This window comes from Vicugna pacos, chromosome 32 (assembly GCF_048564905.1).
Source record: "Vicugna pacos chromosome 32, VicPac4, whole genome shotgun sequence".
NCBI classification, from domain to species: domain Eukaryota; kingdom Metazoa; phylum Chordata; class Mammalia; order Artiodactyla; family Camelidae; genus Vicugna; species Vicugna pacos.
Window position 1 is genome coordinate 13,781,076 of NC_133018.1, and position 25,486 is coordinate 13,806,561.

The window sequence follows — 25,486 nt, forward strand, 5'->3', positions numbered from 1 at the left end:
CCCTTCCCTTCCAAGGGCGCTCCCCCAGTCAGCCTCCTGCCACCTCTGTCTCAGCATGGGCTTCCTGGGGACACCGACTGGGCACTGCGACAAGGAGCAAAGGCGTGAGGCATTCCAAGCCAATCAAACAAAAGACCACAGTGAGTCGAGTCGAGTCCACTTTTTAATATTTTGACCATGATGCAAACAGGCATAAGTAGACGTGTGTTGAGTTCCATCCAATTAGAAGATAAGAGCACAGAAGAGGGGCATGCGGCGGGCACGGCCTGGACAACCTCGCAGAGAGCGTGGGGCGGGCATCAGTCCTTCGGGGAAGGTGCTGGAGCACACGGGACACTTGGCGGAGATTAGCAGCATCGAGAGCTCAGAGGTAGGGGGGATCCGAGTTTCTGGCAGCATGTGGAGGCGACCTCCCCGGCCCCCCAGCCCCGGAACGGAAACCCACCGGCACAGGGACCCGGGGCTGCCCCCCGGGGCCTCCTGGGAAAACCACTGCTGAGCCCGGAGTGGGTCTGACAATCACAACAACACAACGACACAGAAAACAGGGCGGAGGCGAGGCGGGGGGCACGGGAGGGCACGGGCCTCCATGTGTCTTAATCAGAACGGATGCCAAGGGCACAGTAGCTTACCGAAATGGGGCTCATGCCTTCTGTCTTGGGAGGGAGTTGGTGAAACCACACTTTTTTTATTCCCTCTTGAAATCCGTCAACTCTCAATTTGGCAGCAGATAATAGAAAGAAAACCACTGGGCTGAGAAATGCTCTGATTATTCCAGAAGGTCGATGGTGAGAAGGCCTGGGGCAGCCCGTAGAGATTCTGTTGCCCTGAGGGGACATCTGGCAACGCCCGAAGACATGTTTGGTTGTCACAACTTGGGGGCAGGGGTGCTGCTACTGACGCCTGGTGGGTGGAAGCCAGGGGTGCCACTCAACACCCTACAATGCCCAGGACGCCCCCACCACAAAGAATTCTCCAGCAACAAACGCCAACAGTGCTCAAACTGATAGAGCCTGGACCAGAGTCTCTCAGAGCCCCCCGGGAGCCCCGTCTGAGCACTTCGATGGCCTGGAGTCATTTGCTAGAACACCATGGAAAGCTGCCTCTTCAGGCAGATTCATTCCTGCCTGCCAGGGCCACCTGGTTAAGAAAGGGCTCTGCTCTGGACCAGACACACCTGCCCTGCTTGCTCATAACCATGCAGAGATGTCCTGGGATGCAACAAACTCAGAAACATACCAAGGCATCTTTACTCCTGATCGCCTCCCTTGCATGAGGCTGACAAGTATTGATAGAGAACAGACCCCAAACAGCCCCTTTCCAGGGGTGACAGTTTGTGCAGGTCCTCACATCTGAGAAACATCAGTGTTTGGGGTGAGCTGGCTGTGACACCTGGCAGGGACCGGCAGGTGGACCCGGGACGGGGTGGGCGTGGGAGAGAGAGGAGAGGCCAGGCTACTCTTAGTCCCAAAAGGCCAAATTCAGGTGTATGACGACCATCTGTGTTGAGTCTCTAGGGGGCATGGTCACTCCTTCAGCTTTTCAAATCCTTTTTCCTCCACCCCAGCTCTTGGTCTTTAATTCCTGAGCCAAATGGCACATTTGGATGCAGGAGAAGACAGGGAGCGTAGACAGGTCACTTGGGAAATCCAGATTAAAATTTCTTTTTCCTCATCACTGGCAGACAGCCTCAGATGAACACGCGGGTTCAGACAGACAGCTCGGAGGGTAGGGTGGGCTCGGGAAAGAGCTGGAGAAGGGGCAGCAGTGATGGAAACATACAAGTAAACAAAAAGTCCGCGCTTTTCTGAACGGCATCAATTCAAAGGGGCCAATGCTGTAGGACTGAGGAGGCCCAGACAGCGGCTTGCCCATCCTGGCAGGAACCGTTTGTACCATGATCTGGGTCAGAACATCTCACTTGCTTCTGACTTGGGGCAAAATCTGACCTTCTTTTGGAAACCCAAAGCAGGTGGCCGCCAAGAGTGTGTTTGGCAAGAAGGTCCTGTGTTCTAAGGCCGATGTCTGCCGGCCTGGGGTCAGTTCTCTTTCAGCACATCTAAGCGTGGCTGGACCTTGGAATGATCCACCCTGTTGACTCGGGGAGAAGCTGGCTATTATGTCAACACCCAAGACTTATCTTTCCTCTGAGCCTGTTTTTTCTCTTGAGACCCCTTGCTCAGCCTAGAGGCAAGACTCTTGACTTTCCCTTTGTTCTCACCCTCCGCCACAGATCAGTGTCCTGGGAATTCAACCCCTGGAATGCTCTTATCACCACATCTGCCCCTGCCCTCATTTGAGCCCTGGGTTACTGCAGTAACCCACTGATAGTTCAAAAGGCCAGCCACCCACTCTCTACACTGCAGCCAGAACATTCTTTCCCAAGCATAACCCCAATGGCCTTATTTTCCCCTTAAAAAAAAAACAAAACTCCTAAGGTGCTATTGCCTACCAAATAAAGCCAAAAATCCTGTGGCATGCCACTCACCGCTCCCTACCTGTCCCTGCCAGTGTACCTCCGCCTCCCTCAGCCTTCCAGAGCCAGGCTGCTGGGTCTGGAGCCCCGATTCACCCCACATGCTTCCCATCCATGCCTTTCCGCTCACTCTTCCCACGGCCTGGCCACCTTGTTTTCCCAAATCCGCTGGTGGAAAGCCATCAACTTCTCAAACCCCAGACCTGAGGCAGATTCTAAGACCTGTGTCTCTGCATACAGACCCAAACCTCCTATAAGGGAGGAGCTGTGTTTTGATCTGTACATGACACTGTGCCTTCTACATACTGGAGAGGGAAGAAATGATATAAATTAAGTGGAAAAAAAAGTGATACCTTACACTGGGCCAGGTACTATAACCGGGCACTTAATGGGCATTATCTCATTTACTCCACCTTGGTATACAGGTGGTTATGTGGACTCAGAAAGGTTAGGTCACCAGCTCACAGCTATCTGCAGAAACAGGGGCAGAGTTAGTATCTGGACTTAGGTCTGCTTCTAAACTTCCACTTTGGTGGGTCTGAAGCATCCGCCCCACAGAGCAAAGATACCGGGCTGTCTGACTCCACAGAAACCAAGTGAAAACCCGTATCCACTCAGGGAGTTTTTCTGCTGCTTTGGCAACCCAAGGTGCAGGAATAGGACTGTTGTAGGGGACGTCTCCTTCCTCCTGGCCAAACTCACTTCTGTGAAATGGAGCTGGAGCTACTGTTGGCCAATTCAAGAGGCAGAGAGAAACCAGGACAACCCCCCAATGCCCAGTCAACCCTGTTTTTTGCTCACCGACTGCTAAACCAAAACTTGCAGGCTACCAGGACGGAACTAAAAAAACCACCACAAGAGGGCAGCATTTAGCCACCCTGGGTCAGAGTGGAATCGGAAATCAGGGCTCCACTCCTGATAGGCTCCTTACAGCGAGGCTTTTGGTATCAGAGATTTTGGCAACCGTGAGAAACACATCAGACCAGTCTCCTGTCTTCCAGCCAGGAGTTATGAAGCCACTTTGTGTTGGGGTTGAGAGGCATTTACTTAAAAACAAAATCCTTCTTGGGAAGAAAGATGGATCCTGGTTATGTAATAATTTCTTTGGATTCCCTGTTAAAACAAGATGATGTTTCCATCTGCCTGCTTGCTACTAGAAGGGGCAGGGATTTCTGAAGAAGGTGCCTGGCATGGAGTAAGTGCTCATAAGTGTTTATCTGGCGATGGAAAAGCATTCATGCACAAAGCTTGATTTGGAGAGGGGAGCGCTGATTAATTCCTCTGTGATAGAGGCTGGACACAGCATTTCAGTCCCTGGGGAGCTAGTGACATCTTAAGAGGTATCTCCAAAAGGCTCGAAGGCTTGGAAAGGAAGCCCCTGGGAGGAGAGCTACGTTTGCAGGAAAGAAAGGGTTTAGAATGGGCTTCCTTCCAGGTCAGAAAGGGTCAACTGGGCAAGCCGAGTTCTTGGTCTCTGTGCCCCAGGAGGCTGAGCAGGAGAAAACAGGATTAAAGGCAGGCTGGGGAATCATAACTGGCATGAGGTCGAACCCCGGGTGCCAGGGATGCGACACCAGCGGGGGCTGCCAGGGAGGGTGGAAAACAGGTGAGATAGATTTGCTCTTTGTCTTTAAGAGTCTCTGAGGTTGTCCCCTCCTGGGGACTCCCCTCTGGCACCTCCAATCTAAGGTCCCTCCACCGAGGGCCAGGGCACTCTCCCTTTGGCAGACCCCCAAACTGAGAATCAAGGAAGAAGCGCCGTGTGCAGTATACCAAGCGAAGGCCATCTTTCTGTGCAACCAAACCAAACCAAACAAGGCAGAAGACCAGACCTGGCTGCTTGCCTCCCTTTCAGCCCTGGGGAAGGCAGTTCCTGGGGGTCAGTGGAATTTCTTGGCTGTGGTGGGTGACTCTCACCACTGACTTTTAGTACTTACATGTAGAAAGGGAACCCTTCCACCCCATTTCATCCGAGAAGACGAACTGAGCTGGGTACCTGCCAGGGAGAAACTGCACCTGCCCAGGTTCCTTGCTGCCCGTTTCTGATCTGAGTTGGGGATAATTTATTTGTCCAAATTATTTTATCGGGTTAAAAATGTGGGGGAACTGTGTTAGAAGGCCAAAAGCACGAGGGCAGGCTCCCCCACCTGGGAAGGAGCCGCGAGGTGCCTCGTGATAGTCTCCCTCCCCAACCTGATCCAACTTCACTGGCTTCGGTTATTTTATCCCCAAGGCTGAAAAAGCAAGCCCCATTCGGGGGTGGGGGGGATAAAAAAATAACAATGATATTCTTCCTGGTTATTGTTTCCAGTCTCCACAACTTTAAAGTTCCATCCAGTCCTACTTTTTTAGCTTCATAACATTATTATGACTAGGGAAGCGAGGACAGGTGATGTCTGAAGTTATCCGGTGGCAAAGCTGGGGAGGTTCCTATTTCCAGCTCATTCCCTCAGACCACGTTACTCCCAGTCTTGTGGGTGGGACTGCCTGGGGAGGGCCAGTTCAGGTGGTCCTGACTGGGGTGGGCAGGCGGGCGTTGCTTGGGAGCAGGTTTGCCCAATCCATTAAATGGGTTAATTTCCCAGTAAGGGCTCTGCTACCTGGTGTATCTAAATCATCCAATGCTGTGATTCCCCCTTTCGTTGCAGATTTCCCCCTTGATCATCATACCCCACCTCCGTGCCCTGATCCTTTAAAACCAGGGCAATTACAATGCTTCCAAGGGTTTCAGGGATACCAGCACAGACCCTTAGTTATGGACGCGTGAGGTCCCAGCAGGGGCCAGGGCATATTTCGTGGCACTGAGGGTCTGCAGGCGACATGCTTACACGGGCAAGAGGACAGACGGAGACCCAGGCCCATCCCACGCGCGCGCACACACACACACACACACGCTCGCACGACCAGAACGTCATCATAAAAAAGGATGGGGGGGATTTGAACAGCTGAGGGACTAGCTCAGAAAATTCTTCTGCCCGGTCTCTGCAGCTTCTCCAGGGCAAACCCCAGAAAACACCCTAACACGAGCCACAGCCATGTTCCAGGGGTTTCATGCAGCGGAGATCTGCCCTTGTCGGAAAGAAGGGGGAGGGAGACAGGTTTTGTAAGAGCCACTGCGGATTATAAAGGCATCGCACTGCAGCAGGAAAACTCAAGGAGAAAACCCAAGAGGGCCAAGGAAACCACGGAGAGGTGAGAACTCAGGAGAGGAGGACCAGGACATGGCGACAGGACAAGGCAGAGCGGGGGCCGCGGCGGGGGGGCTGGAGGAAGAGTTCAGCGGTGTCCACGCTTATAGAACCTGCAGCCACCCCCGCCAAGTGCAGGGCGGCCACCCTGCCATCCGTCCGGGCAAGAGGGTCCAGTTAGGAGCTGAAAACCCTGCAGGAGGAGAAGTGGGGAGGGAGTTAGTGGCGCAGGAGCAAGGCTGCTCTGTTTCTCTAGAGAGACCCAGAGACAAGCACCCGAGCCCTGGCATTTGTCTCTAATCTCCTCGGCAGCCCCAGGGTCTTGGGGCGCCTCCTGACTGACTGAATGAACGATGAATGAATGCTCCCCCACACCCACATAGCCAGCCAGGACGAGGGACATCTAAGGGAGCTTTCTGACAACCAGAGGGGCTGTGACGCCAGCCGGCTGGACCCCAAAGTCTGTTTTTGAGACTTCCATGTTATCACAGGAGGGAAGATGAGGACTCATAAGAAATGGAGTGTGCGTGCCCCACTGAGAATGAGACGGCTGAACTCCCACCAGATTGAACATAAAGGGCACGCGGGGGTGGGTCGGAGGTTTTCTGTGGCAGAGACTGCGGGAGGGACATTACCATCCGGGTGACACGTCAAGGCAGTAACATAAGGTTTCAATAGTGAGACTCAATCCCAGAATTCTGGTACCGCAGGCCATTTCCGGCAATTTCAAGAGGACAAGTGAAATTTTCAAAATAATACCAAAAACGATTGGAGTTTGCATCTCTGAGAATGCCAGCAGCAGTGTGGCGGTGAGGTCGGGGGCGAGGGAGGGGACGTAAATGCTAGACGCAGTGAACAGGAGTAACGAATCCACAGTGACAAGGGCCATCCGCCCCAGGTGGAAGGTGACGTCCAAGGGCGGGGTTCCCACACTTGTGTGTAAACACACAAATGGCTCTGTGCCCGACCCCAGTGTTTCAGACTCAGCAGGGCTGGGGCGGCCTGGGAACCTGCATTGCTAACACATTCCCAGGCGGTGCTGGTGCTGCTGGGCTGGGAACCCCACGTGGGAAAACCGTGGACAGTGAAGTCAGACGCCCCTGCCCGTCAGGACCCGGAACCCTGCCCGTGGGATGGACCCAGCTTACTCGTCAGTATCTTTTTTGCTTTCCTCGATGAAGGCAATGGATTCAGATCTAAGGCGGTTGGTCACTTCATACGTGCGCAGGGTGACCCCGAAAATATCCTCATGGTACCGGTTGTCATCCTAGGGGACAGAAACAGCCAGGAAACAGACCTCAAATGCCAGCCAAAAGCACGGAGCCAGGCAAACATGCTGATACCCTGGAATATCCCTAAAGAAGATAGTTTCTTAAGAAATGAGGTGGAACCCTGAGCCCCCGGGGACCCCTCTGGTCTCCAAGACTCTGTTTTGGCAAGACCCTGTGCCCTCCAGGGCAAAGGGCCTCTCTAGCCCAGCTGGCAAAGAACCCTTATGTTCCCATCCAGAAACAGTGATGAGGCTCTGTCGAAACCTGTCCATTTCCCCCTTTCCTCCCTTCTCCTCGATCCTGCAAGTTCAGATTTGGGCACGGCTGGGTTTAGTTGGAAACATCAGAGCCCGGAGGGGACCAGTGAAAAAGGGAGAAAAGAAAAAGTGCCCGCTTAGCGCTCAGGGGACACCACGGTTGCCAAAGTGGAGATTTCTTGGGACACATGAGTTTATCCGAAGCTCAGCTTTGCCCAGAAACAGCCAGCCAAACAAAGAACTCAAGAAACAGCCCAAGTGACGGTGGACTTGTGGCATCTAAGAGTTTCTGTAGCCACTGGAGCTCCTCTGGCAGGACTGATGGATGGGCATTAAGAACATCTCAGAGGATTAAACAAGGGGAAACTGCACCTCCCTGCTGAGGAGAGGTGGTGGTCGGGGAATCACACACTTCTCAGAGTTAAGTTCTGGCATCCTTGGTCCCAAAGGTTTTGAGGAAAGTTGCCCATCTGTAGAGTGGATTCATTTTAAGTTGGGGTGGTTTTCCAACCTTATTCCACAGAGTTCTGCAGAATCTACAAAAGTGTCTCCCAAGGCTCACCTCAAAGAGACTGAGTGATGGGGGTGGGGGTGGGGCTCCACTGCTCCAAAGTTTTTTTTTTTTTTTTTAACCTAATAGGATTTAACATCAGAATCAGAGCAAGGGCTTCTTTTGCAAAAACATTTTGCTTACTGCTCATTCAGAGAAGTAGGAAGAATGGGACCACCCCTGGAGCTCTGTGGAGGCCTGGGGCTCAGTTTATTCCCTTCGGGCAGTTGGCCACATAGTTAGCACTTGGCTTGCTGCGCTGTGACTAGCCTTTTGTGCAAATTAGGAAAAAGCACCCCTCCTTCTGGGGTGAACGCAGTTCCATGCCAAGGTGCACTGCCTGGAGAGCCAAGCTTGCGGTGGCTTTCATCCTCCACTTGTCCGCCTTGGACAAATCTTTTTGGGCAGTACCCAACCTGCACAACTGCACAGGGCAGTGCTGCAGCTTGGTTCCAGGGCAGGAAAAGTTGGTTTAGGAGGGTTTCTGTCTAGCTGCCCAGCAGTCCACCCACTTATTTTCACACATCACAGCTCCCCGCTATATTTACTACATGCAACTGCACACCCGCCACCCTTCCTTTTCTCTCACTATGGTTTGCGACCACCTGTATCCTCTGTCCCCAGTCGTAAATGGGAAAATGGGAGCAGGGATGTCATCGTGGCTCCCCTAATCGTCAAGACAGGCAAGATAAGGAAGAGGAGACAGGAAGCTGGGGGCTGGAAAAGGAATCCTAGAAGCCAGCCCATCACTCACCCTCAGCCTGCTGATAAACACGCCAGCATCCTCTACCGAGAGTTTCCCCTGCTGGGTCATGATGCGCTGGATGGCTTTGAGGACGTCAGCGGCCATGGTGACGTCCCCACAGACGTAAATGTGGCCCCCTTGCTCCTTCAGGGCTCGGCACACGGGTTCCGCCAGCTGCTCCTGTAGGATGTCCTGCACGTACTTCTGCGGGGAGCAGGGGGACCAGTGAGAAGGGGCCGGGGCTGCAGGGTGATCCTGGGCGGTTCATGTCCTCTGGGGAGCAGAGCCTGAGCCAGGGGCTTGTGCGCACGTATATATTTTGTGTAGCGATGTAGGGGACTGGGAAGAGGGAAGCAGGGAAGGAGGGAAGGCTGCTCTGTGGGTGTGATGAGCTGCTCCCTACGCTGGAGCTCAGCTCTGCTGAGGACCGTCTAGGGAGCCCGGCAGCACCTACCCCAGACCCACCCCCTGGAGGGGCGTTGCCCACCCGCTCCTCTCTCTGATGGCCAGTGGTCACCCACGGGGTGTTAATGCCCGCACACGTCTGGGTGCGGGGCTGGCACTGCAGGCATCCTGTGCCGGGGCGCCAGGGCAGACAGCGAGATGGGGGCCAGGTGAGGGGCCGTCAGGTCCCACCTGGGCAAAGCCAGCTGCTGCAATTATTGCTGGAATAAGAGAGGGGGGCTACGTGAACGTCCGGTGGGCACGGGTGTCCAATCTGGCCTCTAAGGGAATTTGTCTGGTTGGCCCAGGGCGTCTTTAACTTGCTCAGGAAACTTCCCCTGGGCGAGCCCGACATTCAGCTGGCACGTCCTGGCATGGCCGTACCCGCTGTTAAAACACTGACGAACTTCCCTGCTGGCTGTCAAGCAGCCGCTGCCCAGACCGTCCGAGGGCCTGCCCGCCTCCCCTGCTGTCCTGGCCTCTTTCCTGGGACGCCCCGGGGGGTCCAGTTGAGACCCCCCCCCCGCAAGATCCACTAGGAGCGAGCTCCAGTCTTGTGTCCTGTATCCATTCTGACTTGTCGTGTCTCTTGCTTATGGGCTGTTTAATTTTTAAAATTCCTATCTCTAAACATTTTTATTGTGATAAAATACGCGTAACGTAAAACTTACGTGTATTTTAATATTCAATACAATTCAGCGGCATTAAGTACGTTCACAATGTTGTGCAACCATCCCTGCTACCCAGTTCTAGAACCTTTTCATCCCCCTAAAGGAACCCTGTGACATAAGGAGTCACTCCCCATCTCCCCCACTCCCCACAGCCCCCGGCAACCACAAATCCACTTTCTGTCTCCATGGATTTGGCTATTCTGGATATTTCCTACAAGTGGCTGTTAAATACTTCAAATCAATATTTTTAGGCTCCTTGCTTCCTGAAGTACAGAGCAATGTCAATGGAGGAGAACTGAGAAAGGGTGAGGGGGCCTCTGGGAGCGGGATGTGCCTGTGTGTGCGAGCTCGCGTGTATGTTGGGCAGGGGTGGGGGGACCGTGAACGGGCTGGGGATTACCTTTGGTTTGTCAGGCTCCCGAGAGTAGGCTGTGTACAGTTCTCTGAAGACCCCCTTGCTCTTGGCCTGTAGGGTCTCCTCTCTGTAGATGTGGTCTATCTTGGACTGTCGGCACCCGAAGACCAGGACCATGGGGCAGGGACTCATTCCTGGGGACCGGAAAGATCTTATGTCACTGGCAGCTCTGAAGCTTGACTTGGAGGGGTGGCTGGTGGTGCCAGGGGTGCTGGGAACCTTAGCATGTGCCACGTGGGCAGAGGGACACAGACACCGGGGCCGAAGGTCTGTGTATTCATGCATACATGCATGCACCGAGGGAAACGGCAAAACTGGGCAAAACCGGGCAAGTGTGTTCAGACTTAGGCAGACCTCTCTTCTCTGAGTTTTAATCCTTCCTTCCACCCCCTGGCTACTGAGCAGCTCCCACCACTGGGGAGTGCTAAAAACCTCCAGACTCTGAAGCTAGACTGCCTGGGTTCAAATCTCAGCCGTGTGTGATCCTGAGCAATTTACCTAACTTTCTACATCTCTGTGTCCCGATGTACAAATTGACAACAATAGTACCATCTAACCTCACTGGGTCATTGGGAGAAATGAATGTAAAATATGAGAACCGTGCCTGGGACACAGCGAATACAGTTGTCCCTTGGTATCCACGGGGATCAGTTCCAGGACCTGCCCTGGATACCAAAACCCAGGGATGCTCAAGTCCCATGGGCGGCTCCCTGCATCTGAGGTTCGGCATTTGCGGGTTTTCAACCAACCCCAAATGGTGCAGTACCAGATGCATGCATTTAATGAAAAAAGTCTGCATACAAGTGGACCTATGCAGTTCAAACCCATGTCATTCAAGGGTCAACTGTACTTCATACACGTTAGCTATTTTATTAGAATGACAGTTTCACTGGGGCAAGCTTTTTTTTTTTTTTTTTAAGTTGTTTCTGTCTTGTTCATTGCTATGCCTCCAGCACCCACAATCGTGTTTGGCATTCATGAGATGCTCAGTAAATCCCTGTTTAAAGCATGATGAAACAGTGGGTTTCTAATAAGAAAAAAAAACAAAAACAAACAAACCATCTTTTAAAAAGAACCAAAAAACCTCCTGTGGGTTTCTTTATTTTTTTTTTTAAGGATCTACTTTATTTCTAACAACAAATTGTATTTAATAGAGGAATTAACTTTAATAAGGACAGAATCTTAAGAGCCTAGAAATCGCTAGCTACCTGCGGTACCACTGAGGGCAAAATGACTACATGTGATGTCACTGGAGGATCAGAAAGGATAAAGGTAGACAAGTACCCAGTACCGTAATGGCATGAACTCGTCCAAGCAGTGACGGGGCTTAAAAGAGCCTCTTTTACAGGGAGGGTAGAGCTCAGTGGTAGAGCTCATGCTTAGCATGCAGGGGGTCCTGGGTTCAATCCCCAGTACCTTCATTAAAACAGATAAATAGTTAAATAAACTTAATTACCCCCCTCCAAAGGCCTGAGGAAAAGAAGTGTCTTACACAGCCTGTGGGTTTCTTTCTCTCCTCTCAAAGCTGACCTGTTGTGTCTCTCACATTAAAGCCTCTGGGACATAAACACACACCTGCTAAGGCTCAATGTTAACCCCTTCTAGGGCTGCTTACGTTTTAAGATGGGGTCCTAGTTTAGCAGTTGAAAAAAATGTCTTCTAGGGTTGGAATTACAGGCCCGGGGACAAGCTGTGTGGATTTGCTTGGGCAGGTCCTTTGAATTATACCAGGAACTTCACCCGTGGGTCAGGTCACTACTCTGCTCCCCCAGGCCCTCCCCAGGTGGTGACACAAAGGAGAGAGAACATCGTTGTGTCTCCAGGCTGCTGGGATGCAAGCGGGCCACCTCAGGTCCAAAGGGTGGAGATCCCATGGCTGCTGGACCCACCTTTGTGCTGGATATCAAACTGCCGTTGCTGCCAGAAGCTTCGGAAAGGGGCAATGCCAGTGCCCGGGCCAACCAGGATACAGGGCACTTGGGGGTTTCGGGGCAGGTGGAAGCTGGGCGCTCTGGACAAGGAAGAGAGAGAGTCAGAAGGCTTGCGGAGCTCAAATCTGATCAAGAACTGTTGGGTCTTAGGTAAACCAGATGGCCATCTTGGGTAGCTCACTGGGGATCAGGTGGCCCTTACCAGGGTGAGAGGTCTCATAAATTCAGGGAATTCTCCAAACAGGAGGTCCTGAGGGTCTGGTTATCGCTCCATTTCCCAATTATCCCCATTGCTGAGCTAAGCCAAGCAGAGTCCCTACCTTGGCACTGTTGACATTTGGGGCTGCACAATTCTCCGTGGTGGGGGCTGTCCTGTGCATTACAGGATGCTAAGTACCCAGGCCTCTGCCTATTAGATGCCAGGAGCACCTTCCGGCTGTGACAACCCAAACTATCTCTAGACACGGCCAAGCACCCCCTGGGAGGCAAAAATCACCCCTGGCTGAGAATCACCGGATCAACCATCCATGAGATCTTCTCACGGCAGGGAGTCGCAGACTTCAGGGTACAAGAGAATCACATGGTGATATTAAAAGGGGTGGCAGAGTCCTGGGCAATGCAGCAAGTCTGGGCTCAGGACTCCGCAGTTTTGAAGCACCCGAGGGGATTCTGATGCTGACGGTGTGTGGACCACACCATGACCGTCCCACCCTGAACAGCTGAGAAAAAATGGCCGGCCGAGCCCACTGCTGAGTTAGGGGAGTTATCGGCTGGCAAAGCAGGTACTTACAGTGGGCTTCGGTGCAGACACACCTCCTGTTTTTTATTTTTTAAAGTTATATTTTTTAATTTGACTGATTGATTGTGGTAGGAACACTTGACACGAAATCGATCCCTTTAGCACATTTTTAAGTGCAAGACACAAGTGGGCAGAAACCACTTTTAAAACTGAGTCTGGGAGGAAAAGACCAGATTGATGGGGAGAGGGGTTAAATCTTCCTGGTCTCTGAGAAACTGGGAACAGATGGGGTGGCCAGCAGACCCTGGATAGAAATTCCACTAGTCTGCAAATTCCATGAAGGCCGAAGCTGCACTTGCCTGGCGTCTGCTGTAACCCCAGCATCGAGCACGGTACGTGCACTGGGTAAGGATCTGTTGCATTGACCTGAATTTGGCTAGAGGACTTGCTTAGCTTCTGCAGTGTTACTCTGCGCCCCCCGATCCTGTTTCCTTAACAACCGACCCGGAGTGGTGCAGAATGCCGATCTCAGTCCCACCTGACTCCGCCACCTCCCAGAACCTTCAGGCTGGACCACCCAGCCCAGCTAAAGACATCGGGATGCAGATTCGGGATGGCTGCTTATTTCTCCTCATTTGCCACTCACCCTCTCACGAAACAGGGCACCACTTCGTCAGCCTGGATCCGGTTCAGCCAGGAGGAGCACACACCGTGGTGAACTGGTCCTTCTCCATCTAGCAGAGCAACCAAGGTGACCGGGCTCACCTCCTGTCGTCCCCCAAGCTTCCCGGTCCCTGACCTCCCCCCGTCTCCAATGCAGAAGGCTCACGGTCCCAACGCCAAGTCTCTGCCTTAGCGTTCCTTGTCTGGATCCCTTCCTCTGAAGGGCAGGAGGAAATGGTGAAGCTGGGGTGAGCTCGTGGCTACGAAACTGCTGGACAGGTGTGGGTCAGATTCAAATCCTGTCCACGGAAAGGGTCCTGCTCAACATGCTCTCGCTAGCCTGTTGGGGTCCTCTCTCAGGCACCATGCATTTTAACTGCTTTATCAAAGAGGGAAAACACGGGAGCAGAGGTCATGTAAGCTGAATGATCTGTAATCAGCTGGACATCAGGCAGCAGAGAGCTCCCCCCTCGGAGGGAAGGGGTGCTGGCGGCTTGTTCTAGCTGCTGCCTTGGGGGTATGAGGGGAGGAAGGGAGTAAAGGAGGGTCTCTGGCTTTGGGAGCAGAGGTTTCCAAATGTGCACTTTGTTTCCTTCCTAATTCTGCACAGAGCTGGCTCTGCCTAAGGGGACAGTTTGCTGCTCTGTTTCTTTTCCCGGTTTCCTGGTCTCGGGCGGGGGGGGGGTCTCCTCCCAGGGGATTTGGGACTTGGCAGTGGTTTAGACAGATGTGCAGAGACCCCTGGAAGGTGGGGGGGGGGCCCGACCCGGGGGCTCGCCCAGCGCCTCTGCCCACCTCGGGTGCGGTAGGAGACGATGGCCACGGTGAGGTGCACCTCGTCGGGGTACATGTCTGGGGAGGAGCTGATGGAGTAGTAGCGTGGCTGCAGCAGGGACAGCTGGGTCAGGAGCAGCGTGGAGGGCGTCTGGACGGACGGGAACTCCTCCAGCACCTCCACGATGGTGGGGTTCTTGCCCCACTTCCATTCCTCGTACTCCTGCAGTCCCTGTGCCGAGGAGAGGGGCAGAGAAGAACTCGCAGCCAGCCCCTGGAACAAGCTTCCCATGAGGGCTCGAGGAAGTCCAGGGAAGAAGGCAAATAAAAACACAGTAACAGTCAACTCTCAACACAGGAATTATTCTGTGCCGGGTTCTCATTTTTGCAAGGATCTGAGGAAATAAGTCTGATCACCATGCCTATTTTAGTGATGGGGAAACTGAGGTATATAGAAATCCCATGGTGGATACGAGGTGGTGAGTCCAGGTCAGGGGGTGGCAAACTTCAGCCCACAAACCAAATCTGGCTCAGTACTCACTCTGTAAGGCCCATGAGCTAAGAGTAATTTTTACATATTTAAACAGTTGGTGGGAAAACCCAATACTATTTCATGACATAAGAGTATGTTATGAAATTCAAATTTCAGTGTCCACAAATAAAGTCTGATTGGAACTCAGCCATGTCCACTCATTTCTGGGTCATCTTTGCTGCTGTGCCATGGCAGAGTTGAATGGTTGTGACAAACGGACTGTGAGTCTAACATATTTACTACCGGGTCCCTTGTGAAAAAAACCTTGCAGACCCCTGTTCTGGGCAGTCTGGCCCCAGAATCTATGCTCCTGACCATTACACTCTCCTGCCAGTTGTGGAGGTCAAGAGATACAATGGGGACGGAGTCATGACTCGCAGGTGTGTGATTTGTGGGTCTGGAGGTGCCTCCTCGGAGAGTATGGGTCACATTCAAGATGGTAAATGACAACCCTGAAGGAACAGGTTGGAGTGTGGAGCTCCATGTTCAGGGGTACACTGACAGCAAAGACCAGCTGTTACCAGGGACCAGAGGAACTTTCTAGGGCTCTGGAGCTATTTTTTCCTATATCTTAGAAGCTGCCCTTAGCTTATAAGAAGCTCAGATTTTAAGAAGGGTGAAGCCTACTACAAGTGCCTTGTATACCAAAGCTTCTCCCCATGTTCTTAAAGACCATCCTTCCTTTATTGATAGGGGATGGCATTCTTGAGACTGTGCCTCCCAAGGTCCCCAGCCTTATTGACCTCTAGCCGCAGGGGCGCAACTGGCCAAGAGCCCCAGCAGCTAGCCACTAAACCTGACATCCACCTGATCCCAGAAGCCTCCATTTAAACTTTCTGCTCTCTCCCTCACTTGGGGTCGGCTTGTTTTGAGGTCTGACGGTTCTCTCCACCTTATCTGACTCCTTTCCCATGGTCTCTCACACAGGGGTTTCCCCGGATAGAAATCCTCATTCTTTTAATGGAGTTTGCTCTTTTTGGAAGAAACGGATTCCTACACACAGCTATATCAAATTCAACTTTAAATAATCCCATGCAAACAGTGCAAGCTCTGTTCTCTCTTCCTATTAGCCCTCTTTCACTCATTTAAAATTTCAAAGTTGTGCATGTACAGATTTTAAAGGTTAAATAATTCTGCAAAACTTCTGATGAACAATAATGCTCTCCAATCTGTGTCTAACCCCTCAGAAGTAACCATGTACCATTTATTAAGTGTTTTTTGTTTTCTGGTGTTTATTTTCATCATTCTAAATAATATGCACTCCCTGAATTAAAAAACAAAAACAAACAAACAAACAAACTTGCTGTACCACCATTCAATCCCCTCTTCTACACATGCTCCACTGATAGCTTGCTTACTGGGGAGGAGACCCGACTGGGGGAAGTCTGGTCCTCCCAGCTAGGATTTTTTGCAGCAGCTTGGTTTCTAAGCAAGGGTGGTAGAAGCTAAGCTTTTTGGTTCACTTTACCATCCGAGGACGCCTAGATCTTGAAGGCATACCTATAGCTCATCAGCACTGAAAAAGGCAGATTTTAAAACAGGGCACAATGGGATTCTTCTAAGCATGGACTCCGACAAAACTAATGGAAGCTCAAAGGTTCCAAAGGAAGGAGGAAAAAGAGTTAGAACAGTAATTTCTACTGCAGCCAGAGAACTTGGAGATTCAATGGGGTTACCCTCATCCTCGCCAGGACTAGCCAATGGCGACCTTCTGCAAACTAGCGTGGCAGCCCTTGCTCAAGACTGCCATCTGCTGGACAACCGCTGTAATAACTATACAACGCTCCAACCACAGGGGAGGCGGAAGGCGCCCCCTTGAGGTTGTCCGAGGCCAGGGACCCACCTTGCTGAGGACCAGCAGACGCTGCTTCTCTTTCTCGCTGGTGGCCAGGGAGGCAAACTGCTGCAGCTGCAGCGGCGTCGGCGGCGTGGTGATGTCCAGATAGTACTTGAAGGCCTGGAAGATGGTGCAGGGCGGGAGGCGATGCTCATCGGTCCAGTTACTGATAACGCCTGTGGAGGCACAGGAGGTGAGACATGGGCGGGGGGAGGAGAGACTGGGCTCCGAGGACCTGGGTCCAAGTCAGGGGCGCAGCATGGGGCCTGTGGAGCTGGACTGCCCCAGAGCCAAGCAACTCCTCGGCTGTCCACCTCCCACCTCCCACATCGACACCCGGGGCCCTGGGGACCATGTGACACCTTGTGCGTGCAAGAACCATGTCCAAAATCAATCGAGCAAACTAGTCCAAAAATTTAAGAATGAACAAATATTAAAATAGCATGAGACAGTCCCCTGACATTCTATGCAGTGAGCCACCAACTTGCGCGTGAGCTATGAGTCTATTCTGTCTCCATCTGTCCTTTCTTGGCGTCAGCTTCTCACCTCTCTGAGTGGGATTCTGGTGTTTAACATGCTCAACACTCACCTAGCACTTTCTATGTGCCACATACTATTCTCAGCACCTGATATTATTAACTCATTTAATCCTCGCCACAATCCTAGGTCGTGGGTGCTATTATTATTTCCATGTTGCAGTTGAGGAAAATGGAAGCACAGAGAGGTTAAGGAATTTGCCCCAGGTCACACAGCTCAAACGCATAAAGTCAGGCAGTATTGCTCCAGACCATGTATTAACTACTATACAACACTGCCTTTATGTTCTTTAATTCAATATAGCTCCTAAACACAAGCCTCTCCGTCATCAGGGGCTCAACTCAAGATAAAAAGTACTGTTCCAAAGTGGAGGAGGAACTGGCTGGACTGGATTTATTAAGAGAAAGTGTGTCTCTCTAAAGCGGTACCTTCCAAAGGGATTTTCACCAGAGCTTTGACTACATACTGTTCTCACATTCTGCCTGACTTTACATCCTGGCTCGTTTTTAAAGGGGACAGGTCACTGAATCACTGGGCTACCATGTATGGTCACCGCAGTTCCTTGTACCTGCGGCTACTGAGATGAAACACTGAGACATTTACCTTTTTCCTTTAAAAGTTCTTTAACAGGAATGTCAAAGACGGTCACTGAAACGGGTTGGGACTTGGTCTAATGAGGTTTGAAATGTGGTTCAATCACAATGGGCCACTGAGCTTCATCCAGTGCCTTTCGATTCTAAGAGGAGGCAGGGGCAGACTTCAGCTGCTATTTACTTGGCAGGCAGTGAGGCAGGGGTGATGGAGGAAGTAAGACGAGCAGCCCCTGCTGAGATTGGTGTCCAGCTGATGAAGGAAGGGAGACACCCCTTCTCTTTGATGATAAGCCATCAATGTCCCAGCATCACGGACGTTCACTCAGCCAGTTGGGCCAACGCTGTTTAGCCATGAGAAAGGGGGTGTCTTATGTCTCATAAGCTGGAGGGTGACAGAGACAACCCTCCTAGCTAGATTGGCGATTGGGAAGAAGAACGGGTCTCCTCTTTCCCAGACACCCACTGCCTCTGGGACTCCCTGGAGACGGGGAGGTCCCTTGGGAGTGGCCGGGTAGGGTACACAGCTGACCGTAGTTACCCAAAGCCGTGTTCCGTTCCTCCAGCAGCTCCACCTTCACCAGCTGGTTGACAGGGGGCGCGTCCTCCAGCCGCTCGATCAGGGCATTCACGAGGTCCTCATGGTTGCCCGGGAAGACACCCAGGTGGTCCCCAGGCTGGTACTGCAGCTCCTGGTTCCCATTGGTGTGGAGACGCACGAAGATGGTGGATCGGCTGGAGGGAAGGGTGGGGGAATGAAGAGTTAAGGGCCACCGGTTCCTGCCCCTTTTCATTGCTCCTCTGTCTGTCCTTGTGGCTGCAGCTCCCCTCCTTCCATTCTCCTGGGGCTCATGCCAATCAGGCTTCTGCCCCCATCATACTACACCACCCACGGCTTTTAGCAAGGTCAACCATGAGCTCCTCATTGCAAATCCAACTGCCAGTTCCCAGTGCTCATCGCAGTCACCCAAGCAGCAGTGGATACAGCTGGTCACCTGCTCTTTCTCAACTCCCTTCTCCTGGATTCTAGCACCCCAGACTCTCTCGATCTTCTCTCTGGCTGCTCCTGCTCGGTCTGCTCTGCCTGTTCCTTCTCATCTTCCCTAACTCTGGGCGGTGGAGCACCCCAGGGTTCAGTCCCCGGACCTGACTGCGTTTCTGTCTTCCTGCCCCTGCTCAATTCTCCCCTGTACCTACCATCATCTGACCCCCAGCAGAGTTTACTTCGTTATAAGCTTCGTGGTCTGCCTCCTGCCTGCCTCCGCCTTCCTTGGCCCCAAGGACAATGTAAGCTCTAGAGGGCAGAGAATTTGTCTCTTTTGTCCCCTACTCTATTCTGGCACCTAGGACAGTGCACAGCATGTAGTAGGTACTCAAGATAGATTTATTGATTAAAGGAACCCGAGACTCCCAGGATTATCCGGCTGCTGGAATAGGTTCTGCTCTCAATACCAATCGGAGTTCTGCCAGGAACCACTAGCCCATTGGAGCCCCAGGCAGTGATGTCCCCATTCTGTGAAATACCATCTCTCCTCGGAATCCCAAGCTTCACTTCCTTTTGCAGCCTGGGTCCTCATCTTGTTAGGGACCAGGGAAAAGAACTTGGCCTTAAGCTTGGGTTTTTGTTATGCACAAACCCACTGATATTACAAAATCCACAGAACTCAGGAGAAAACCCAGTGAGACACTTGTTCAGTCTGCCAGGTCATGCCCTTTCTATTGATTTTTGAATTTCAAGGGCAGGAGCTCTGTGCTAAGTGAATGGCTTCAAGAATGACTCCTCAGACTACAATGATTCTGGCCCTCTGTAAAGTTTCAGTATAGATCTAGTGCATTTTTTTTTTACCTGAAAACTTTGGGGGTTGATTACTGCATCTTAGTGAATCAAATCTTTCGTATTCTTTGAGTTACAGTTGCATTTTCAGATCTGCTCTTTCTTCATTGCCAACTGGTTTTCAGCTGATGGAGACACTTGATATTCAACAAGAAGTTTCTACATTCTCCTCGGTATGTAAATCAGCACTTGAATAGACCAATGGGACTCGCTATTTAAAGGAGTTTTTGGCACAACCAAGAGCCCTTTTGTGCTGCAAATAGCCACCATTATTAAAAATAGTTGTGCTGGCATATTTGCTTTTTTGGGTGTCAAGTATTTTATCAAAGCACGGCACCCCTGGTCCTTAGCATGGTGGGGAACTTGGTAACTGAAATTGTGATTGATGGTGGTAGGGTCTGGGGTCCCACCCTCTGTCCCTGGGCTGGTTTTGCCCTCTCTGGGTCACTGATCTTGCCAATGATGCGGACTTGAATGATGGATTCTGCTCTGAGCTCACGCTCATGTTTTGGATCCTGGAGAGCGGAGGCTGCCAGCCAGCAGGTGGCGCTGTGGGGTCGCTAATTTGGGAGCCTCCAGCACCAACCCCGGGAAGCCTTTGAAAGGCCCCGCAAATCAATTCCCACTTTCTCCCAGATCATCACGATTTCTTTCAGAAGTATATTTGCCTCCGTTCATTCGGCCGGTACAAAATAGAAACGCAGAGGACCCGAACTTGCTGAGCTGGCTCACGCTCACAGCCACTTGCCCGGAGGCCTCTTGAACGTGGCAGAAGGTGGTCAGCAGATAAGAGGCAGGAATGGGAATGTCGCTGGCCGGTTGGCTACCAGGTGGGCCCAGGCTCTCCTGGGATGTGGTCCCAGGATATCTTGATGGGCTGGTCCTTGAAGCTTTGCAGGAAGCTGATCCCCCAGTGGATAGCGCTAGCCTGGAGACCCACCGTCTTAACTCTCAGTTCTGCTAGGGGTTTCTAAGTATAGGATTTTCTAAGCCTGGGACACATATGAGCCATTGAAAAGTATTAGGGGAAGGAGAAAGGGCAGCACTGGGAAGGCAGTAGGCTTTTGGGCCCTTTCTACCCTCTCCCCCAGAGCACCCCCGGCTTGTGATGTACGCATATCCACCTACAGAAGCATAACTACACACACTCACGCGCACACTTGGCAAGGGTTCAATGACAGGTTCGCAGATGAAAGAACAGCCTGCTAATGTCCAGCATTAAATGGAAAAAAAAATAGCTGTTCATTCTTCAGTGAAAAGAGGAAACATTGTCTGTTGCAGGCAGTTTGAGTTAATAAGGTTCACACACTCAACAAATTCGCAATGAGTGTCAGGCACTGTTCTAGACACTGGTGAGAGAGTGGTGGATAAAGACAACAAAGTGCCCGATTCTCATTGAGAAGTGACTTGAAAAGATCTCCGATGGGGCTGGTGATGTGGATGGGTGGGTGGTGACGGGCTGGGGGCCGTGGGCTTAGTGACCAGCAGATAAGGATGGCCAGGGATTTGACATTTGAGCAGAGGCCTGAATAATGAGAAGGAGTGGACATGTCCTCTATTCACCAGCCTCTCTAAAGCCTCCCCTGCACGTCCCTTCCTCCTGACTTCCAGGACTTAAGGATCCACACACCACCACTTCATGCTCCATTATACTCTCTTCTGTACTGTTTGCTAATTGGAGTACAGAGAAAATTTATTTCCTGGCCGGGCAGTAACTGCCAGTCACTTTTCTCTTTAGAGTGGCAAGGATCACCCTCAAAAGCAGGTTTACTTCCTCTTAAGCACTTTGCTTGCAATTAAGGGTCTCTTGTTGGGGGTAGGGGTGAGGGGTGTGTGTGATTTGTGATTTGTGGTATCTTGCTAGGGCGTCCAGGCGCAAACAGCCCAACTCTGGCCTTGGAGGGGGGAAAACTGGAGACAGAGTCATGCTTTTTCATTCAGTTTTCCTTAAAAAAAAAAAACAAAACTCATAAAGCTGGAAATGGTAGTAAGTCTGCGAATTGGTAGCCCTATAGGGTACGCTTTTAAAGAGCTAAACACCTGGACACAACCTGATCCTTTTTTGTGCTAATCCAGAACTGCTTTTAACGCTATCTTCTAGTTCCTAACCTTGCTGAAATATCCTTTGGTAAGTAAGTTACCCAGCATGGAGTCAGCCATCCTTTCTGGAGGAAGATGGAGGGGACTTTGGTCCAACTTAGCATCCAGACATTTGCAAATGACCTTGCTGTTTGTGTATAATGGTGTAAGGAGTAACTTTTTATGATCTGGTCTTAAACAGTTTTTTACTGTAAGAAATTTCCAATAGATTCCCAATCCATTCCTCCAGTGTTTGAGGATCTAGGAGACAACACGAGAGCCCTGGGGCTCCATCCCGTTGACAGTGTTGTCAAAGGTTTGACGTCCACGTAGAAAGCATACAGACTAAATCTGCAGGTGTAGGAAGCTGGGATGGAGAAGGGACAGTAACGGGAATGTATGATATGCTAGCTGCTTTGTGTGCATTGTCTAATGCCCACAGCAGCCTCGCGATGTTGTTCAGGCCGTAGGAACAGCCATTTGGCATCATGACTTTGGAATCAGAGAACAAAGTCTGTGTAACCTTGAAAAAGTCACTTGTGTTTTCTAATTGTCATTTTTCATATTTAAAATGTAGATGATAATAGTGCCTACTTCCTAGGCTGGTGGAGTTCTGTGAGATTCTACACAGAGAGGACTCAAAACAGCGCTTGGAATGCAGAAAGTACTAGATAAATGTTGGCAATCTTTATAGCCACGATTCTTACTTTAGGTAAGGAGACAGGGGTTCAGAGGACCCAAGGGACTTGCCCAAGGTCACACAGCCGGCACGTGGCAGAACTGGGTCCAGATCCCAGGGCTGTCCAGCTCGAGAGCCCACACTTTGTACTTTGCCATGCAAAAAATTCGAGATCTCAAAAGATCTTCATGGGCTGTAAATGCAAAGTGAAATGGCTTCCATTCGACAGGGATCAATGCAAAGAACTTCATTCCTGCTAAAAATTCTTTTTTACTTATCCAGGTGGAGGGATGCAGAGACCTGACGGGGTCACTCTGAGAAGACGTGAAGTCTAAGAGCAGCAAGGACATAAGCGGCATGGCTGTCAGGACGACGCCCGCATCTGGGGCAGCACCAGCGTGTCCTGTCCAGATCCGGGATGGTAGTAACAGCCTTAGCGCACTTGGCAGTGATCATGGGACTTCCACTGCACTGTGACCAGGTCTGAGAATGACATCTGCAGCAGGACAGAGTGCGTCCTTTAACTAAAGCAAAACGTTTGGGAACCCAGGTCTCGGGAAGAACACTTGGAAGGAACCAGGACCGGGGAGAGACTGGTCGCCGTCCTTGGCTATTTGCAGCTCTCTCATTTGGAAGAAGTCACTTTGTACTGGGTGTCACTGGAGAGTGTAGCTGAGGACCAAAATGAAGTGCTAGGAAGACATGCTTTGCTGATAAGCAATCATAAGATAGTTCTTAACAATTAGGACCTCAAGACACAGAGGGGCTGATGTATGTAATAAACATCTCGTCATCCCAAGGGAATTTAAGCAGACCCTAGGCAGCCGTTGTTCAGGACGCCCGGGGAGAATTATCTGAGAGGAGGAAAGGTCAGGACTAAGAGATTTCTGACTATCATGAACATGACAGTGAACGTTAGCAGTTCGACAAGGGTGTGGTCCATATTGAAACTCCTCATAGAACCTTTCTCTTGCCTCTTTCCACAATAATCATCACCATTCACTTTTTTTCAGCCTTGCAGCCTGGAGCTTGGCAAAGGGGAAAGCAGAAAACCAAGATGCTACAAAGAAGCAAGGGCTCTTGATGACCCTTAGAGTGGTGAGAGGAAGCCAGTCCTCGGAGTCAACAAGGGCCCCTTCCTTATTGAGGGTGGCACCTGGGGCAGAGGCGGGTAACCCCAGGGGACCAAGGTGTTCCTACCTGGATTTGGGGCTCTGAAGGTTTTGACGGCTGAGGAGTCGAGCGGCTGAGACCCGCTTTTTGTGGACACTGGATAGACCTGCAGGGAGGAGAGCATCATTCTTCCTGAGATGGAGTTACAGAGTTTTCTTTGTCAAGAAAAAGCCTCTAGCTTCTACTGACCCCCTCCTTACGTTTCCCTGTCCTCTGGGGCACAGTGAAGAGACACAGAAGAAAAGAGGCCAGGCAGGCATTGGTGGGGGCGGTTGCAGACAATGCAGAGCAAAAAGCAAATCCGGCTGAACTCAGTGGAGAAGAGGAGGTTCCGGGTAGCACACCATGCTGCCGGAGGGAGGCGCTCTTTCAAGCACGCTGTTTTCCTGCGTGTGGGGCAGGAGCAGCGCGTTTATTTTTGGAGGATTGCACTACAGGGAGACCAAAGCGATGAAGCCCACCTTCTCTGAGCACCTTTTGGAGGTGAGAACTCCTGTCTTCCCCTTCCCCACACCGTCAGGAATGTCTCCCCGGGAGGGTGGGGAGTGGTACCTTGTGTAAGTTCCGGAGCTTCAGCCACATAGGTGAGGCGGAACTTGTTTCTCTTCCAGCTTCGGTCATTGCTGATGAGGGAGTTGTTCGCCTTCTCAATGTTGACGTCATCTCCCACGCAGAACACGTCACAGGCTGCCTGTGGCACACACGGGGCTTTCGGTGACCTCTTCCACCCAAGTGGGATTCCCCTCAACAGCTTCAAGTCCCAGCATGTATCCATTCATCCACCCATCCATCAACCCATCCACCCACCCTGCATCCTTCCCTGCCTCCCTGCCTCCCTCCATTCCTTCCTTCCATCCATTCATCTACTGATTATCCATTATCCCTCCACCCATCTACCCACCCTCCCATCCATCCATCCATCCATCCATCCTTCTATCCACTCACCTACCACCCACCCATTCATCCATCCATCCACCCAGCTACCATCCCCTCACCCATCAATTCATCCTATATTTATTTTTTGAGTGCCTTTGATGTGTTGGACATACCACATTTACTATTGACTTTGGGACTAACCTCTATTTAATCTGTAACTCTATTAGGTCATTTATTCCTAAAACCAACTTGTACAGAGGCTTAACATTAAACAATAGAATAAATACCTTAGAATTTCCTATCTTCCTCTAAAGATTTAAAAATTATATTAAAGGCAGAATATATTGAATGTTTGGATACCTGCATATATTTTTCCTGTTTTTCCTTTTTGCAAGTTCGTAAGTTCTTCAACTTTAGTGATTCTAAGAATTCAGGTTTTTGGAGATAAAAATCATGGATAATGCCAAAGGTTTTCAAAGGTAGCTTTTTTTTTTTTAACAATATTTTGGCCTCATGTTGATTTTTAAATAATCCAAATGTCCATTAACTGATGAATGGATAAACATAATTGGTATAGCCATAAAATGGAATATTATTTGGCCACAAAAAGGAATGAAGTACTGATATATACTATAATGTGGATGAAACAGGGAAGTATTATGCTAAGTGAAAGAAGCAAGTTACAAAGATCTCATAAGATTCCATTCATATGAAATGTCCAGAATAGGCAAAGCTATAGAGTCAGACAGCAGTTTTAGTGGTTGGTAGGGCTGGGCGTGGGCTGGGAGGATGGGCGGGTGAGACGATAGCTTAAAGGATTTGGTGGTTCGTAACAGGCTCTGTTTCTGGGACACTCAAAGTTGACTGATTGAAGTCAAGAACCACACAGTTATCTCAGGTATTAAAACAGCCAGGTTATCTTGACTCTCCTCATCTAGGAAGAAATTCAGGAACAGGCTTATTGACACAGTCTCCCCAAATACATATCCTTATTGCTCAGGGGCCTCAGTCTCCCCTTTTGCTCTCTTTGTCTGGATGAAGAGTGTCAACTGGATGACAGAAGGTTGGGGAGTGCCCTTTCTCTTGTGTTGCTGATGACACTGCACCCTGGGGCTAAGGAAGGGGCAGGGACATGTGGGTCCACATTCACTGCTTTCTTGTTTTTCCCAGGATGGCCAATGGCATCACGCCCCACATGCATACAGAAGGCCATTATTCATTTATT

General features: G+C 50.9%; 1 protein-coding gene and 1 long non-coding RNA gene across 2 annotated transcripts in view; one reads left to right on the top strand and one right to left on the bottom strand.

Annotated features, from left to right (window-relative positions):
* Positions 1 to 145: 145 nt before the first annotated feature.
* Positions 146 to 25,486, bottom strand: part of NOS1 (nitric oxide synthase 1) — a 105,510-nt gene continuing 80,169 nt past the window's right edge. The window contains exons 20-30 of the mRNA XM_031670011.2: positions 23,938 to 24,076; positions 23,413 to 23,491; positions 18,162 to 18,355; positions 16,500 to 16,669; positions 14,146 to 14,356; positions 13,334 to 13,421; positions 11,907 to 12,028; positions 10,003 to 10,151; positions 8,497 to 8,691; positions 6,813 to 6,931; positions 146 to 5,857 (exon numbers count right to left, since the gene is read on the bottom strand). Of these exons, the coding sequence (XP_031525871.2) occupies positions 5,842 to 5,857; positions 6,813 to 6,931; positions 8,497 to 8,691; positions 10,003 to 10,151; positions 11,907 to 12,028; positions 13,334 to 13,421; positions 14,146 to 14,356; positions 16,500 to 16,669; positions 18,162 to 18,355; positions 23,413 to 23,491; positions 23,938 to 24,076 (1,482 nt within the window). The 3' untranslated portion in view covers positions 146 to 5,841. The remainder of the gene's footprint in view (positions 5,858 to 6,812; positions 6,932 to 8,496; positions 8,692 to 10,002; positions 10,152 to 11,906; positions 12,029 to 13,333; positions 13,422 to 14,145; positions 14,357 to 16,499; positions 16,670 to 18,161; positions 18,356 to 23,412; positions 23,492 to 23,937; positions 24,077 to 25,486) is intronic.
* On the top strand, positions 9,763 to 13,763 carry LOC140690849 (uncharacterized). The gene is made up of 2 exons (XR_012066177.1): positions 9,763 to 9,907; positions 13,349 to 13,763. It is a non-coding gene; the product is annotated as an uncharacterized lncRNA (long non-coding RNA).